Source organism: Micrasema longulum, unplaced genomic scaffold (assembly GCF_059751315.1).
Source record: "Micrasema longulum isolate JH-2025_06_02 unplaced genomic scaffold, ASM5975131v1 h1tg002204l, whole genome shotgun sequence".
NCBI lineage: Eukaryota > Metazoa > Arthropoda > Insecta > Trichoptera > Brachycentridae > Micrasema > Micrasema longulum.
The window spans coordinates 37,899-56,413 of NW_028279367.1; the positions used below are offsets into that span (position 1 = coordinate 37,899).

The following is an 18,515-nucleotide window of genomic DNA, read 5'->3' on the forward strand; positions in this document are numbered from 1 at the left end:
AGTTGGCCATACGGACAAAAATCATTCTATGAATATCGACTACGAAGTTAGCTACAGTTTAGTGCAATACAACGGGCTGTATGTACCCAGGTCGAGAATTGCAAGCGCAAACCGAAACCGTCCGTTACACGTGTGTTAAACTAAAAGCCAAACAAAAATTTTTGAACGCTTTTGTTCTATGAAATAGAGCTAAATGGCTTATCTTTAAGCGCGAGCGAATTATTACTCTAAGTCCATCTATACTTATGTCACACAAAGTTTGGCTTATTTTTAAGAATTGCCGTTTCGATTTACATTAAAATCTGTTTCGGTATTTATTCACATAATACCCATAACTACATTTCTTTGGGAATTGATTTAAAATAAAAAAGTTTTACTCATTTTTATTGTTAAAATATTTTATTTATTTAAATTTACAATATAGCACTACTGCCAATTACAATAAACATTAAAGCATATATTTTTAATTTGAAATTTATTTATAAATCCTTACGGATTATTTTTTTATTTAAAAAAAAAAATAATGATAATATTTTTAACATATTATTTTGTAAAGGTTGTCTTAGGTTTAGTTTTGTCTGGTAGTTTATGGTATAATTTCAGTCCCTGGTTTATTAGCCTCGACTAAGGTGTTTATGATATTGTTATGATATGCTCGTATTGTGTCCATGTTTACTACATTCTTTTAAAATTTTAGTTCTTCATCTAAAATTACATCAGGGGCTAATTTAGGAATAAATTTTAAGGATTCTAGTTGAAAGAGTTCATATACATTTAATTGTTTAGTTTTTTTTTATTATTAGGTAATTACAAAAACATGTTTTATAAAAGCACAATAGATTATTAAGGCCGAACATATATATTCCATAAAAAAAATAGTAAACAATTACTAATAAGTCACTAATACACATTACCAAACATAATTAGAAAGGAATAGCCTATAACTGGTAATCCCAGCATGGAAAAGATCCACCTCTTTTGGTAGGCTGTTCAACTGACCAACCATTCTTCAATTGTCTCCCTTACAAAATCAACTTTATGGCGTATTAGTCATTTAGCCTTTTTACCATTGAGATGTTTATTTATTTATTTATTTATTTTATTTAGAAAACATACAGTCATACAAAATAAGTACTAAAAACAACAATTTTTTAACATAAAAAGACCAATTAAGTTTTCATAAATTAAAAAGACATAAACATTAAATGTGACAAAAAATAAATAAGAATTTTAAGTGAGAAAAGGATAATTGTTGACATTTGCGTTTTCCATGGAGGTAATAAATTAAAATAAATAAAAATACCGAATGTACACTCCGAGCCATCCACGCACACACATGAACGCACATATAAAACATACACAAATATATACATTACATGCGGCACACATACATAGCATAAACCACTCAAGATTCAGCAACTATCCCAAATAATCGACCCCATGAAGAAATTTTCTGTACAAATGCAACGTGCAGTTAAAAATGTCTACATCAATACTGAGTCCGTTATAATTGTTATGTTCTTGAATTGTTACCTGCACTACTTTAATAGATAGGCCTTGTTCCTTTCATTTTATCTAATCTTAGCTGGAATCAAATAACTATTTGATTGCATTTCACACCTTTATAATAAATAGTTCAGATATCGCGATGTGTACAAGGATATTGAATATTGAGTAGATACTTTCATTTGTATTGTAACAACGGTGCATACGCGGACGATATACAAAATTTAGTGAATACTTTTTCAGATTATCTCAATATGATATTGAAATGATGTATTATTAAAATATGCATTCAAATGTGCACTTTAATACTTGTCTTGTTTGTATTTAAATGCATACATGTAATGTGTACACGTTTATCTTTGCATAACCTATCAAAAGTGAAAGATTTTATTTTCCAGAGCCCAATCCTTAACTAATAACGCTAGGGTTAATATGCAACTGGCGGCGGCGCGATGTATTCCTCTCCCTCGTCCTCCTCTTTTCGTGATTTGAAGTGTCGTCCTAAAATGCGTATCTTTTTAGATATTTCAATTGCCCAACTTGCCCCTACGTTCAACTAGCCCCGCCCTACCCTACCTACATATATACTAAAAGAAGACTAGCAAAATGTGTACGTAAATAAATGAATTTGATACTGTTCTCCAGTGGGAACTAGGGAATAAAAGGACAGGAAGAGAGGGGTGTTTGGAAGAGGTAGAAAATATTTCTTCAGACGTGGTTTAAACAAAGTTGCTGGAGAAACATCTTTGATATTGGATGAGAGATAATTCCACAGTCGAGCAACACGCACAGTATATTGCTTGTAAATAATTAAATACGAACACAATTTAGGAGTGACAGTATTTTTTTAATTGGCAGTGTTTATATCATATTGAACACTCATATTTTCTTATCTCTTCCCATACTGATTATATTTTGTAACTTCCGGTTGTTTTGACCCCTTTTTACAATCTGCACTCCAATCATAGACCTCATTTTTCAATATCATTCTGCTTAATACCTACAGATTTATTGATTTCCGAATCCTTGATATTTTATATTAAATGTTATATTAATTAGCTTTGCATCTCAACTAGCCAAAAATAAGCATTTTCTTTTCATTAAATATTTGAATTGAGTTTTACTTTGTTGCTTAGCTTCAAACTCGCCTTCCATTTTCTAAAGTACGATCGAAAAATTAAATATTTGTGTAATTTTAATTTCGTGATTAAATATGTCAATTACCACCCCAGGGCTGGCTTTCTGAACGGAATTGCGCGCGAAGAGATCGCTCTGTTAGCGTGTATTTAGTACGTAAATATGCGTTCAAAATATATATATATTTTTTTAATAAAAATAAATATTTGCGTTCTTATGATTTACCCAAATATTTAATTTTGTGGGCCATTTTCAACGAGTTGTAAATAACTCACTATTAGAAAATGGAATCAAGTTGGGGTAGAGTGGGATTCGAACCACGGACCTTTGGTCCGTGAGTCCGAGACACTAGCCACGGGACTACAACCCGATTTAAATGTATATATATATATGTTTTCTACGCGCGCTTTTGCGTTCAGAATACCAACCCAGAATCAAGTTTTAGTAAAGCCGAGAGAAGCTCTTAGACACAGAGTGTCTTAGGTCTAAATGAACTAAATGAGTTGCAATTTTTATTTTTTTTAAGAAATATTAGTGTTCTTATAATTAACTAAAATATTTAAATTTTAGTGGCCATTTTCAACGAGTCGTAAATAACTCACTATTAGAAAATGGAAATCATGTTGGGGTAGAGTGGGGTTTGAACCTCGGACCTCTGATCTGTGAGTCCGCAACACTAGCCACGGAACCACAACCCGATTGAATAAAAAAAAATAGATAAAGCAACTTAATTGCCCATTTCGACCAAAACATTTTTTTACATTTCGGTACAATTACCCATTAGACTGTTGGTAAAATTGCTTTATACAGATGAAGACGCTACTTAATAAAGATTGATTTAAGTTTAATTTTTTTATTTTATTTATATTTATTTTTCTTTCTTACAGAGGTGTGTTCCCGTGGCGTAGCGCCGGTCATGGTGCGCAGGCGTGCAAGCCGGAGCCAGGAGGGGGCTCGACGTGGCGCCTGTTCGGGGGGCGCGCGCCCGCCGCTCCGCCCCCGGAGCCCGCGTGCCCGGAGCCCGCCACGCCCGGCTCTTCCGGCGCCAGCACGCCGCGCCGCGCGCACCGCCGCCAGGGCAGCACGGCCAGCAACGGAGACGGAAAGCTGTTCGACGACCTGGTCGCTAGCTCCATTGCCCTCATCCAACACAATAGGTAAGGAACTCTATACATTGACCCTTTGTGCAATAGGGTAAGGGGCTCTAAAAATTAAATTCAGAATAATAAATGATTATATTAACATACTACAACAAAGATGAAGAACATTTTACAGAAGGTAATATAGAAGTCTAGGCATCTACGGGGTTTATGACCTGTCATTGGCTGGTTGAAGTAGTCCCTTTATACACTGTTTAACATTCACCATTCTGCCCAAATTTGAACATCTATATTCCCTCAATTCGTTCATCTGTTGATGTTCGTGAAGTCAAACATAATTCTTTCATCTGTTGATGTTTGTGAAATCAAACATCAACAGATGAAAGAATCGAAGGAATATAGATGTTCAAATTTGGGCAGAATGGTGAATGTTACACAGTGTGTAAAGTGGCCACTTAAACCAGCCAATGACAGGTCATAAGCCCTGTAGATGCCTAGACTTTCATATTACCTTCTGTAAAATGTTCTTCATCTCTGTTGTAATGTGTTAATATTAACAGCTTCCCAGGGAGTTGAATCCAGTCCTTGTCTACAAAAATTTGGACAAACTCGAAATATAGTTTTGAATTATTATCCTGAGATGGTTGAGAGATATAGATGTGAGATCGTAAATGTTCACCCTATTTATTTCTATATTGAAATAATCTGGAACTAAACATTCACCACAATATGGAGCACACAATCGGTGAGAGTAAGAGACTAAATGTTCACAATAAGAAATTAGCACGTTTGAACAGAACTCATGACTATGAAGAGACTATTATCTCTTCATATTTACCAAGCGTTTATATTTTTTAAATTAGACAGGGGCTTGTCAATTCCCAGTTTTAAAATCTGAACAGTGTATATTTTTGGGAAATAGTGTTTGAAATAACATAATATTTACCTTCTCAGATAATAAATCATATGTTTTTATCTATTTCCTGTGGAATTTCAACCAATATAAACTTGCAGTCATAAAACTCCAACAATAAATATTTGTACAGTTACAGGTTATCTGTAACAAAATAATAAGAACCCATTATATTTTGTTATCTGCTTGGAATTTCCAATCAGTGAGAGATAGTGGCTATATCTTTTCTTTCATTAAAAAAATAAGTCAAATAAATGGAAACAAAAAGTATAGGCGGCCTCCGCGGTGTAGTGGTCAAGACGCTTGACTCACACACGGAAGGTTCCGGGTTCGATTCCTAGTGAGAACACAAAAATTAAATGAGATTTTTCTCAAGCCTGGGTGTTCTGTGATGTCATTCACCACTGCAATTGGGCCTCCTGGCCTGTTGTGGTGCAAAAAAAAATATATAAATAAAATAAATAATAATTTAGTGTTTTTTAAATAGTATGTTTAAAAAAATATTTTCCGCAGTATGTAAGATCTTAGGATAGAAAATTTAAAGCAAATTTGAAACGAATATACCATTTAGTAAGTACTGTAAAAATATAAAGTACTTTGAGTTATATATTATTATTATACAAGGACATATTATACATAGACCTACAGGTATCCAAAATTACTTTTTATGTATATAAAGAGCTAAAGTTCTAGAAAAAGTATATAGATAAAAATATTTATTATGTGAATAAAAAACAAATTACCTAAGCTAACAAATGAACTGAAAATATTATAGATATAGTTACAACGATATTAACTGTAAAAACATGTTTATATTGCTTAATAAAATAGTATAATTTATTCCATATTTGCTCTATCTCTGTTACTACATTTACGACCAAGAATACAATTGAGGCTCTCAGTATCAAAGATGACTAAACGACCCCATACCTATTTTTGAGAAATCACTAAAATCTTTGATAGCGCTTTTCAATTTAAATATTTACAAAAAAAAATAATTATTGATAATATTTGGTGCCATCAACACTCTGAACAATTTAACCTAAAGGTTAACATAATAAGCAACGCTATTCAGTTGGCTGCTTTTGATACTATTTTTAGTGTTTGGCTATCTTTGATACTTAGGGCCTCAATTACAGAGTTATATGTCACATGAAAAAAAGAAATCAGAAATATATCATGGGGTAATTAATTATTATACCTAGATAACCTCAAAATCAGCGTTTTGAGTTACGCACTAAAAACACAATTGTATCTTCCTCTGTAAGTGCTAAAAATAGTCAAGTCGTGATTCGTGATTCATTCAAATCATACAAATTTTTTTATTTATAAAAAATATTTGCGTTCTTATAATTTATGCAAATATTTAATTTTGAGGGCCATTTTCAACGAGTTGTAAATAACTCACTATTAGAAAATGGGAATCAAGTTGGAGTAGAGTGGGATTCGAACCACGGACCTTTGATCCATGAGTCTGAGACACTAGCCACGGGACCACAACCCGACACAATTATGTTTTGAATGCATGAATTGTCTATTTGTGGCATTCATGGAGGAGGATAAAAAAATGAGTTTATGTGGGTAACTCTGATATGCTGATTTTGATGTTACCCAGTTGTAGTAATTACCCAGCGGCAGCGATATTACATTTTCGTATACATTCGCATGTAAAATATTGCAGTATATTTGATAACGAATAGTTCATTTTGTAACTTATTATAGGTTTTTCAAATGCTGTGTCCTATCCACCAGATTGTTTGGTATTTACGAAAAAGTGAATTACCATTTTATAAAGAGCATAAGAATATACCGCATCGAAATATGTTGTGTGGATATACATATATGGATTTGTGAAAATTCCAATCCAATAATTTTGGGCATGCGTAAGTTTAGTTATTCAAATCACAGCTAATTACTTTCGTATTCATATGACAACACAAACAGACATTCCCAGTACCTACTGATGCCTTATTGGAAATTCTGTATGTACACCAAATTCCTGATGTGAATCGCATGTTAATATCCGCAAAGCACGAAATCGTCACGCTTAATGTATTCTTTGTTATTGTGTGATTATTATTTCGCACATTTTTATTAATATTTGTATTTTAATAACCCCATAACTCGTAAATATCTTGTGTTTAATATTATTTTTTTAATCGACAATATTTTATGTATGTCCATATGTTTGTGAACAAGGCTAGATTTCACTCCCAGAGGAGTTATCAAGATTAAAATATATTGCAACAGAGAGGGAAATGATCTATGAGAAGGGAATATCGAAGTCTAGGCATTCATAAGCCCTGTAAAGCCTAGACTTCCATGTTCCCTTTTCAAAAATTATTTTTTTCAAATTCAGAGGCCGTAAACATGACACATCGTCGTTTCGGTTAGTTTTTGTCTAACAGACCAAAACACAAATCTGCAGAAATAGAGCTTTTAAGTTTTTTTTTACAAAATAGGCATAAATAATGACCACAACCTACTCTAGACGATATTTGTTTAAAAAACCCTTAAACATTAAAAAAATATATAATTATATCATTAGAATTTTATAAATAATGGCTTTCTAAGAACTCCTGTACACTTAACGACTTAACTCAATTTCGTTAAAAATGAAACAAAATGGGATATAAAATAGTTATGTGGTTAGTATTCGTTAGACATACATTCTGTATTAAAAAAAATATTATTTCTCGGTAGATTGAGAAATGAATTAGATAGAAATACTCCAGAACTCATATATAAAACTATAATTATTCCACTTATAGATTACTGCTCTGCAGTATTATTAGCCAATGACGGAAATTTAATAAATTGAAAGTACTTCAAAATAGAGCTATGTGTTAACGAAAAGCGGACTGTACCTAAAAAACTAATTTCATTCAGTTTTGTAAAAGGTTTTTGAAGAAAGGAAAGGAACACGGAATATGCACCTACCTTTGATACGATGTGAATGTTCTTCAATTTTGGGCACTGGATAATGAAATACACTATGAAATGTAACGATGTTTACAACGACGCGCGACGAATCGAAGAATTTTTATGCAATCTAATGTAATGTTTCAAAATGTTGTTTTGTTTTGTTCCAAATCCAAATGTTCTAATTTTGAATTTCTTCTATCTTGATGTAATGTAGGTATCATAAGGATGGGTCAAGGGAAGGATGGGAAAGAAAGATAATCGGCCAGGAATAATATCGATAAATGCGGTTATTTACTAAACACCATGAGAATAGTGCTAAAGAAGGTATAATAAAATAGAAAAAATGCGAGAAGAACTCAATTGGGTAGAAACAAATAAGAGACTGAACAAATAAAATGCGACAAGGACTCAATTGGGTAGCAATAAAAAAGAGACTGATATAATAAATATGTTTATTTTTATATTTAAATTTTTGAACAATTGAATGCCCAAATACTTCATTAATAAGATAGTGTTAAATAAACATTTTCGTAAGTATATTACTAGAAATAAGGATAGAATAAGGCTGACATTAAAAAAAAAACAGAATCCCAAAATTGTAGTATGTAAATGGCTTGAAAATGTATGAAGAGATGCCTGAATATATGAAAAATTAAAATAGTTTGAATGAATTTAAAAATAAATGTTTTGTTTACTTTAAAATGATGTAAATAGATATGCAAGTAAAGTAAGTGTAAATATTAGTTTATATACTATGTAATATAAGCTAACTTAAGAAATAAATAAAATTTTAAAAATATTTTTAAACATAAAAAACAGGTATTATGCATTTTAAATTTTCAGTTTCAGTGATTAGTGACTTTTTTGTTATTTTGTAATTAAATATAGAACTTTACATTTTATTATCAAAAATATTAAACTGAATGATTGTGTGAATATTTCATGTACAATCGAGCTTGCTTGCATTAACTGCTTATCATATTTGTGCATTCAGGGTTGATGCCACTATAAACTGAACAATAAAAATAAACATTTTGGGAAATTGCAAAAGAAGAATGTAAATTGTGACACCTTTGTATTCTTTCGTCGATTGTTTTGTATTTTTCGAAGTAAGCACCAAATTAGGAGGCATTCAGGCTATGAATCTATGAAAAAAAAGCGTAGTAAAAAAAATATTATAAGTTTAAACGAGACATTTATTTAATAAGTCATTATTAGATTGAAAAAAGCAAACAAACGAATGCACTTTGATAAATAAGATAATGACATTATTTTTATTAGGTTAGATCAGGTCACCAAACACATGTTTTTGTTTATTCACGAAATGACATAAACTTAAATAAGTCGCTAAGATTATCGGTAAGTTGGAACGAAACAATCACAAAACTAAATTGGTCATTTAAATATTTTTTTTAAATAAATTAAAGTTGCCATTTGTATCAGAATAAAATCGACTCAATCGGCTTTCGGTGACTATATGTTTGTCTGCGCTGCGTCCTTTACACAGCCATATAAACACAACACTAATAGCGTCGCTTCCGTACTGACACGGAACCTAAATTCTCTGAGTAACAATGAGACCGATGTAACGGTTTTGTCCTATTCCCACCCTAATATTGCATTTTTTTTAATGAAGAAATAGATAATGTTCATTGAAGTCGTTTCATGGTCTGAACTCATTTTAAGGTTTTATTTTAGTTAAGTCGTTTTCGTTCTATAGGTGCGATATGCACCTACGTATGTTTAAAAATTAATGCTTTTGTGCCACCCCTAATATTAAACAAACATTCTACTAATGGATAATTACTACATTTTGCATATTTAATGACGTTTCTAATAGCAGTTTAACTTTTCATTGCCGTCAATAGTCAAAAGGCGTTACTAAGTATAATAGCTTGTTTTTAGTGTTCGCTCATTCTCCTTTTACTAAACTATATTCCGTTTTCATTCGCTATGTTGTGTTATGCATTTTACTGTTGTATACCTTATTTATACTCCTTTTATTTTAAACGAGATTTGTAAGTAAAATTGATTTGTTTTAAAATGTTTTGATTACGTCCAAATGTCAAGGCTCGATTTCCTTCCTAGGGAGTTATTTAGATCTAAATTCGTTGCAGTAGAGAGGAAAACCTTTTTTGAGAAGGGAATATGAAAGTCTAGGCATTTACAGGGCTTATGACTTGTCATTGGCTGGTTTATGTAGCCACTTTACACACTGTGTAAAATTTGCCTAGACTTCCAAATTCCTTCTCAAAAATGTTTTCGCTCTCTGTTGCGACGAATTTATTAATTGAGTTTCTCTTCTAACATTTCTTGGTGGAACTGCATTTTATTAATTTAAAATACTGAATTTTGTACCAACACTTTTGGTACGGCATTGTTTTTATCACTCGAAGATATACAGAGCCTTCTAAGCATACCTCTCTTCGCCTGCTGAGTAGCAGGCGAAGCAAGCGGTGTAGAAAAGTCCAAAAACAAATAAGTGGTAGATTACTGTTACTCATTAAAAATCCGTGTACAATGGTAAAGCTGCGGTGTACTTTTTTGCTAAAATGGCAGATTTCACTCAGACCTGAAGATATCTATGTCGGGGCGAATAAAAAATACAATTCTGTGTGTAAAATAGCACCAGAGCCTTGGTCGAGTGCTTTTGATTAGATCGCTGCTTTCAGGTAAAAATTTCGGCTAAGGAAATCAAGTGAGGATAAGTCGGCCTCGTAGTCTAGTGGATGGCGCGTTCACCTACTATTCTTGAGATCCCCGGTTCGATTCCAGGCAGGCTTGACTTAAAATATTAGTTTTAAAGGTGGTTTCACACTGCAATATTTCACTGTCCCTAAACTGGTATCGACGTATTAGGGGCGCGGCCAATGAAATTACCGTTTTTACGGAAATTCAAAATTACAAATTTAAAAATATTTTTCATGCTACTTATTAGTATTATTATAAGTTTAAAAAAATTTACTGGACAGTATTTCATAGACCTTTATTACTTTAAAAGTGTAAAAAAAAGGTGATATTTCCCTTTTGGTTTAAAGCATATGTGAAATAATGAAACCGCTTTTTTCCAGAATTGTGGTTTGAAGCCTTTGACCTGAAGTCGGTCGATATAATCGAGGTACGCTGAATTTGGTAATCCAATGAGTGCCCTATGCACCATCGGGTTTAGACAGGGGTTATGATGATGACAATATCAAAATGTTTATTTTTTTACTAAGAAATGTATAATGTATTTATTAATGTATTTTCTTTACCACAGGCCTTCGAACCTTCCGGCCAAGGATGAGGTGGAGGCGACCAGGCACCGCCAGGAGTACCAGCGCATGGTGGAGGGGGCGAGGCGGCGTGAGGCCCGCGAGGCCCGAGAGCGACGCCGCACCCTGGCTCGGCAAGCCCGCCACGAGGAAGCTCTTAGCCAAGCCTTGCGCGAGTGGAATCAGGTGGTGCTACCGGCCTGGGAGACCATGTGAGAATTTACTTCTTTCTCCTCTATTGATATACATTCTGTGTCCGTGCGGATCAAGAATACAGTTCTGTACACACAGAATTTCACACGAAATAGAACCCGATTCCTGGTCGAGTCCTTTCGACACGAAGGCTGCTCTCGGGTAAAAATCCTGGATAATGAAATCAAATGGAGATAAGTCTACCTCGTAGTGTAGTGTTCGCCTACTATGCTTGAGGTACAAGGGTTTAATTCCTGGGAGGGTCAGGGAGTCCCTGGATTAGCACCTGGGCCCTGATTACAATGGGAAGTTAACAGAGTTATTTTTGTCTGTCTATAAAGAAAAATCGATATTTGTGTATGAAAATGAGTATATTTGCATGAACATTCAAATAAAATTAATTAAAGTCAAATTAACATTAAAAGCAGTAAAAAAAAGTTAGATAATATTTACAAATACATACATTATTCAAAAATAAGAATCTATGAACCAAAAATAATAAATAAAATAAAATCCTTACTCAATAAAATGAATTTAACAAATAAACAATGTAGCAAAACTATTGGTAAAAATGGAAAATAAAAAGGAAAATAATATTTACAAAAATAATATAATTTAAAGTTCAAAGCCAAGTACATCTTAGAAAGGCCAGGTTAAAAAATCGACTACCCTGGCGATACTAACAAAATATTCACGTTGTTTTATTTATCAATCTGACAGATGGTAAAATAATTTAATTCTTGTATAATATTATTTGTGAATTCGCTACTTACACATGAAATGTGATCCACCGTATTCCCTTTTAATCCCAGCAGTATTTTCACACTTAAAAATGACACAGCACGGCGTAATTGAATTTAAATCTGCAGTTGTGTACGTCGGAAGTTGCGTAGTTACATACGACGCGACGTCTAGAGTAACTAATGGGCAAAACGTAAAACTACTCATTTATGAGTAGTTTTGTTGGCCTCAGTTTGTTGTGCGTATGGGAATAGCAATAACTGACATAAGTATATAGAGAATGTCATTTTTGAAGTTACTAACATATTTATTAAATAAAGGAACGGTTTTCTTACTGTGTTGTTAAAAAGTCACACATTCATATTGTTGTTATAAATGGTTATTGCTCCATCATATTACAATTTGTCATTCTTGATTTAACCATCGTGTATGTATTAGTTGGTGCAGCATAATAATATGTTGAAATATTGCTACAAATGAATATTGTAAACATCAAATATATAAGTGACTGCTTTTGTTGTGACATACTAACATTGTACCGCGTCTAATTTTACACTCGAGAATGTTGTGCAAGCACACATTAACATTGTGTTCATTATCTGATGCCAATCTTTGGCCTTGAAACCAAAGAAAATGTGCAGTTTAAAATATTTTCCTGTGTGAGTTTTCATCTTTTTATATTTTAGAATTTAGAATGGGCTATATAATAGCCCATTCTCAAATATCAGGTTTTAATTTTTTTTTAATAGTCTTTTTTTTTTCAGGAAAAACACTCGGAAAACAAGAGAACTATGGTGGTGTGGAATACCTCCGGCCGTCAGGGGAAAGGTTTGGCAACTCGCCATTCCTAACAACCTCAACATCACCCCTCAACTATACCATATCTGCGTGGAACGAGCCAAGCTAAAACTAGTAGAAGTGAAATTTAAAAAGAGTAATAGCAAAACAGAAATTAATAATCCTCTTAACGGGGTAAGGGAACCCAATATCAATAATTGTGAACCTCTACAAGTTAATCAAAGATTCTCCAATGATTTAGAAACTGATAGAAACCCTAAATCAAACGGACATTGTAACCAAAGTGTTTTAGATAGGAATAACAAATTATCAAATCATATCAATCACAAAATGTCTGATGAAAGTCTCAACTGCCTTAATCAGCAAGATGAGTTGAGCTCGAGGTTAAGTGACAGGGTAAATAATAAGGATTTCTCCAAGTTACGGAATTACAGCGAACAGAATCTCAGTCGGCATTCTCTAGAATCTAGTTTAAAGAAGAACTCCCAGTCGGACCCAGATCTTTGCGAACACAGTAACGAGAGAAGTATGGAGTTGATACAGTTGGACATAGCGAGGACTTTCCCTAATCTGTGTATATTCCAGCCAGGAGGACCATATTTTGATGTACTTCATGAGTTGTTGGCCGCTTATGTTTGCTACCGACCTGATGTTGGATACGTACAGGTAATTACAGTAACATTTATCGCCTATGACTACAAAAACATCTAGTCACCCAACAAAATAACCTTTAAGTATTTCAATATCATTTGAAAATCAGATTTTTAAATAATGAACAGTACAACTCAACTAAAACAATGATTTTATAATCAAGTACACTTCCGCTTATTTGTTTGACCGATTAGGACTTTCACCCTTTAAAGAACATTTTCAGACAGTACTTGTATAATTACTATGCAATCTCATCAAGAATTGTCAATAAATAGCATAAATTAAATACCTGATTGTATTGCCATATTTCTGTTGATGCCGAACATTATTTGATATTTAATAGAACGTAATTCCCCAATTATAAGACCCACATCTTTTCCTATTTTGGTGTCGTTGAATTTGAGGTGCACTTTATATTCTATGGCGTCTTACAATCGCTGTAAAATTATGTCTAATATATATATATATATATATTTATAAATGGCCCTAATTATCATTTAAAATGTCGGCAAGAAGATTTTATTTAAAAAAAATGTATTTTTAATTTTAGAAAACCCAAAAGATATTAACATATTATAGGCCGGCCAAGTCATGTTGTCTCGTCTTGTCAGTGTAGTCATTGTTATGATTTTTTATTAAAAAGAAAAGTTATTGTATATGAAAAAAAAACACAAAAACTGAGCTGCAAGACCTAAATTTGACATAAGTGAAGCGAATATTCTACGTTTTGTGGGAAGACGCAGACAAAGACTCATCGAAAAGTGACACAGATAAAACTGACACCGAATCTAAAGAAATTTCAGACAGTGATGGTGGTAGTATATAAATAATATGCCTGTTCTTAAATCTTTTTTATTATAATTGTATGACATTATCTCAGAGTAATAATTCACTCCTGCTTATATATTGCTGTAAACTGTAGCTAACTTTGTGATTGATAATCATAGAATGGTTTTTGTCTATATGAGCGACTGTATAAGCAGTTGGCGTATTTATTACTCTGAGAACATTATCATTTATAATATAGTTTTTTTTTATTGTGTTTAGTAAAGTCTCGAAAAATAAGGGTGTGTCTTATAAATAATCGATGGCATCTTATATTAGAGGAAATTCGATATTAAAATTTTATTTCATATTATTTGATACACAATAATGAAAACTGTCAAATGTCATTTGCACTCTGACTTTTTGGATTGCATTGCAGCGTCCATTATCAAGGTTGCAGTCAGCAAAGAACAGAAACAACACATGGCACGATAATCCAGAAAACATCCATGTATATCTGAAGCAGTTTGCCAACAAACTAAATAATTTGGTATTATGTTTCCAGGGCATGTCATTCTTCGCCGCTATCCTCATACTGAACATGCATGCGCCGGAGGCGTTTATCTGCTTCGCCAACTTACTGAACTCCCCTGCCCTGCGTGCGGCCTTCACCCTGGATGGACGTGCGGTTCAGGCCCTGTGGGCAGCGCACGCGCAGCTGCTACGCGCGCAGCTTCCCGCCCTGCACGCTCACCACCTGCAGACGGGGCTGGGACCGGAGCTCTACCTGCTCGAGTGGCTGTACAGCGGCTTCGCCAAGGCTATGCCTCTGGACGTCGCCTGCCGGGTCTGGGATGTGTTTGTGAGGGACGGAGAAGAATTTTTATTCAGAACAGCTCTAGGTTAGTAAATCCGATATTGAACCGAACTGCAATATTTCGCTGTCCCACGTAACAGGTGATCGAGATACGCTGCATTCGATATTTCAATGTAGCGCCCTATGCACGTTGATAACACACATAAAATGTATGACTGATCATCTTACATTCGTTTAACAAAAATTTATCAAGATTTACTGCGATCGGTGTGCTAATGCAGTACCCGTGCACCATTAGTGAATGATGATTTTTTATTTATTTTTTCTGCATTACAGGAGTTCTACACTTGTACCAAGAAGAGTTACTGCAAATGGACTTCATTACAGCATCACAATTTCTAACTAAACTTCCAGAAGATCTTTCCGGAGATGCCTTGTTCAAGAGCATAAGTTGTATCAACATGACAGCGGACAAACTCACATTCCAACAACTGGTGGATAAATTTAGAGAAGAGGGAAGTACCATTCTTGATGACGACTCTGACAGATAACTTGCCATTACCTAGCAACTAATGCTCCTGTAAATATTCACAAATGCCATATTTTATATTATAAATCACTTGTTAATTGTGTTACTTGCACTCAGCTATTCTATCAATTAATAAATTACTCAAATTATTGTTTATTATTTAAAAGGAAATTCATCTTTTTATCAATATTATATTAATTATCAAAATAATACTCAATCGAGCTTTTTTTCAAAACAATATTTTCAATTAGCAAATTGACTTTTTCTGAAATTAATTTGGTTTTCAATGAGGACTATTCTGTTCTACAACAAAACTAATTTACAGTAACAACCACCAAAGAGGTTTCTTGATCCAAAAGTTTTTTTAAATTATGAAGCATGTTTTTGTAACATTTTTTTAATGGTTTATTTTTTACAATTTAGATTTTATTATCAGAAATATACAACTCAAGTCATAGGATGTTTCTCTTTTACACGTATTTATAAAGAAAATATATTTCTTGCATTTTTTTTACTCAATGGAGGGGGATCTTGCATTTATTTGCTAAATTTTTTAGAAATATTATTTTAAGAATATTCTTTTTTATTGGTTTCAGATCAGTTCAAATTAATTAGTTTAATTAATTAGATTAAATGAAATAAAATAAAGCAAAACCTATTTTACCCGGCGGAACTAATTTTATTTTTTAACCGCCTTAAATTTGGATTATTAATTCTATCATAATGCTGTGGATATACAAGAAGTATTTTTGTACAACACTGACATAAATTTTGCCATTACTATGAACTTTTCTGTACCAACATCAAGTGTTCATAATTATTGCTTTTTATTTTTTTTAAATGTATCAACGTATTTTTTCTGGTATATTTATAAGCATTTTATGATTGAGTTCTTCGATATCAAAACATAACTAACCAATATTTTGAATTTTTTTGTAAATTTTGATACAAATGTATTCTCCGAGATCATTACTATGATTGAAAACATTTATTATTTTCAAATTATATTTTAATTTGTAATTATTCCTTGTCAAAAATCAGCATTAGTTTCAATACATACATAAATTCAAATCTGTTTGGTTTTAAAATGTATCTTAATCCAAGTGCCTAAGTTTCAAAGAGTATTTTTAAGTACATAATGTTTAGTTACAAAACATACGTTTTGCCCATTAGTAAAAAAAAAAAAAATTATTAGTTGTTTCAGAATCTTCCAATATAACTTCCTACTCACATTACTATTTATTTTAATTATAATTAATCTGTAAATCAGTATTTGTTTTCAAATTTACAAAAAAAATGTTATTAGTGTTACCTTTTGATGTTATTATTTTTATTCTGGATAACTTATATAGCGCCATTTTTGTAAAATAATACCTCCAGGGTGCTTTGCAAAGTATGTTTGATTAGTATTTTGGATATATTTTGTGCACTGCAAAACAAATTGTGTTTAATTACTGCTTCGGTTATTTAAAAAAAAGTACTTTTGACAGATTTAAAAATTAATTTAACTGTATTTTTTTTATACCAAAATATAAACATTTATACCATATAAAATTTATCAAAAATCTTTGACTGTGATAAATATGTTTTATCCTTAAAATTATTCTTAGTCTGAAAATTATATTATGAACATATTATCTGAAATGATGTTATCATTGGCTTAAAAAATATATGTGTATATAATTATATAGATAATGATTTTTTATTTTTATTGTATGTTTTAGAGCTATTATATAGTTACGTAAATTTTATAAGCAATATGCAATCTCCTGCCATATTCTTTTTTTTATCAAAGGTTCTCTCAATGTAAGCACATACTCAGAAGATATTTTCAGACACACTATGTTGTACTGAATAAATTTATTAAACTAATTAATTTATTACAGTTTATTATTCCTCTCGTAAAAAAATCTGTGCTCATTCATTCATTTTTATACAACCATCACTGCCTTTAAATCTTCCACGCATGGCAAATTTGCATATTGACATTCGCAATAAATAATATTATTGTACTTGCATGAAAACTGATTTTGCTGATTTTCATTATTCGGTTATGGCATAATAATTTTTAAAGATAATTAATTTGATCAATTTATTACGCTTGGACAAAATATTTCAATACAATCAATAAGAACAACATAACATTGCAACAAAACTAATTGTGAATGTCAGTATGTGTATTTTAAAAATATTTCATATTCATCATAACCTCAAATGTTTTATGAAATTATGAATACATAGATATTCCTCTAATAAGTAAAATTTACTCTTGAATCTCTAATAAAACTCTCCAACTTAAAAATAATAATACAAACCATATTTAATGTCTACCGCAGTTTATATATTTTTTAATATTTGATATTGAATAAATCTGATATTATTGTTTGCTTTATGAGTAATAGGCTTAATGTCTTTAAATTAATATGTTTATAGTGTAAATATGTTACATAAAATATTTAGCATTTTAATTGTATTGAAATAATCAATGTTAAATACGCTGAATAAATTTATCATATAACTGAATACTGTGTTTTGATTGCGATAAAATTGATTCTCATTTCTTGGTTATTGTTATTTGAATGGAACGTTTTTTTTTTATTTCTGGTTTTTCCTTTCTGAAGAAGAAAAAGCAGTTTTAACTCTCCTGATAAAAAGTCAGTTTATTTTTTACAAGTTGGGCCGACGATATATACGTATGTACCTACCTTTGATACTAAATATATTTTAAATATGTCCCGAAAATTACATTTCTTGCATATGAAAACAGCATATTTTTGTTATGGAAGTTTTATTATGAAATTCTTATAAGAATTTTGTTTTTTTTGTTTTAAAAAATTCAACACATAATCATTCTGAATTTCGTTTATTGATCTCTTGGGTATATTTTTTGTTGACTGCCGGTTCGGTATTGACTACTAAATTTTATAATCTGTCAGTCAAAATATTTTCAAAAGGTTAACAATAAGTTAAATCTGGTATTGAAATTAATACAGGAAATAAAATGTTTATAAAATAAATACATACATATAACAGAAAATAGGTAAAAAAAAAAACAAAACATTTCTACTACAAAATTTGTAGCTCAGTGGTGTAAAAAGGTAACAGAGTATGTAGAATTTAGGGTTCTAAAATTAATGTGTATTTTCTTTAAAGTATTTAAGTGTGTAGATACATAAAATACATTTTA

The 18,515-nt window shown here is 31.8% G+C and overlaps 1 protein-coding gene across 2 annotated transcripts in view; it reads left to right on the forward strand.

Annotated features, from left to right (window-relative positions):
- Positions 1-15,513, forward strand: part of LOC148272736 (TBC1 domain family member 12-like) — a 44,662-nt gene extending 29,149 nt beyond the window's left edge. For both annotated transcript variants that reach the window (XM_088239631.1, XM_088239630.1), the window contains exons 2-6: positions 3,531-3,800; positions 10,841-11,047; positions 12,533-13,232; positions 14,548-14,884; positions 15,136-15,513. In XM_088239631.1, coding sequence (XP_088095757.1) covers positions 3,531-3,800; positions 10,841-11,047; positions 12,533-13,232; positions 14,548-14,884; positions 15,136-15,350 — 1,729 coding nt within the window. In that variant the 3' untranslated portion in view covers positions 15,351-15,513. The remainder of the gene's footprint in view (positions 1-3,530; positions 3,801-10,840; positions 11,048-12,532; positions 13,233-14,547; positions 14,885-15,135) is intronic.
- The last annotated feature ends 3,002 nt before the right edge of the window (positions 15,514-18,515 follow it).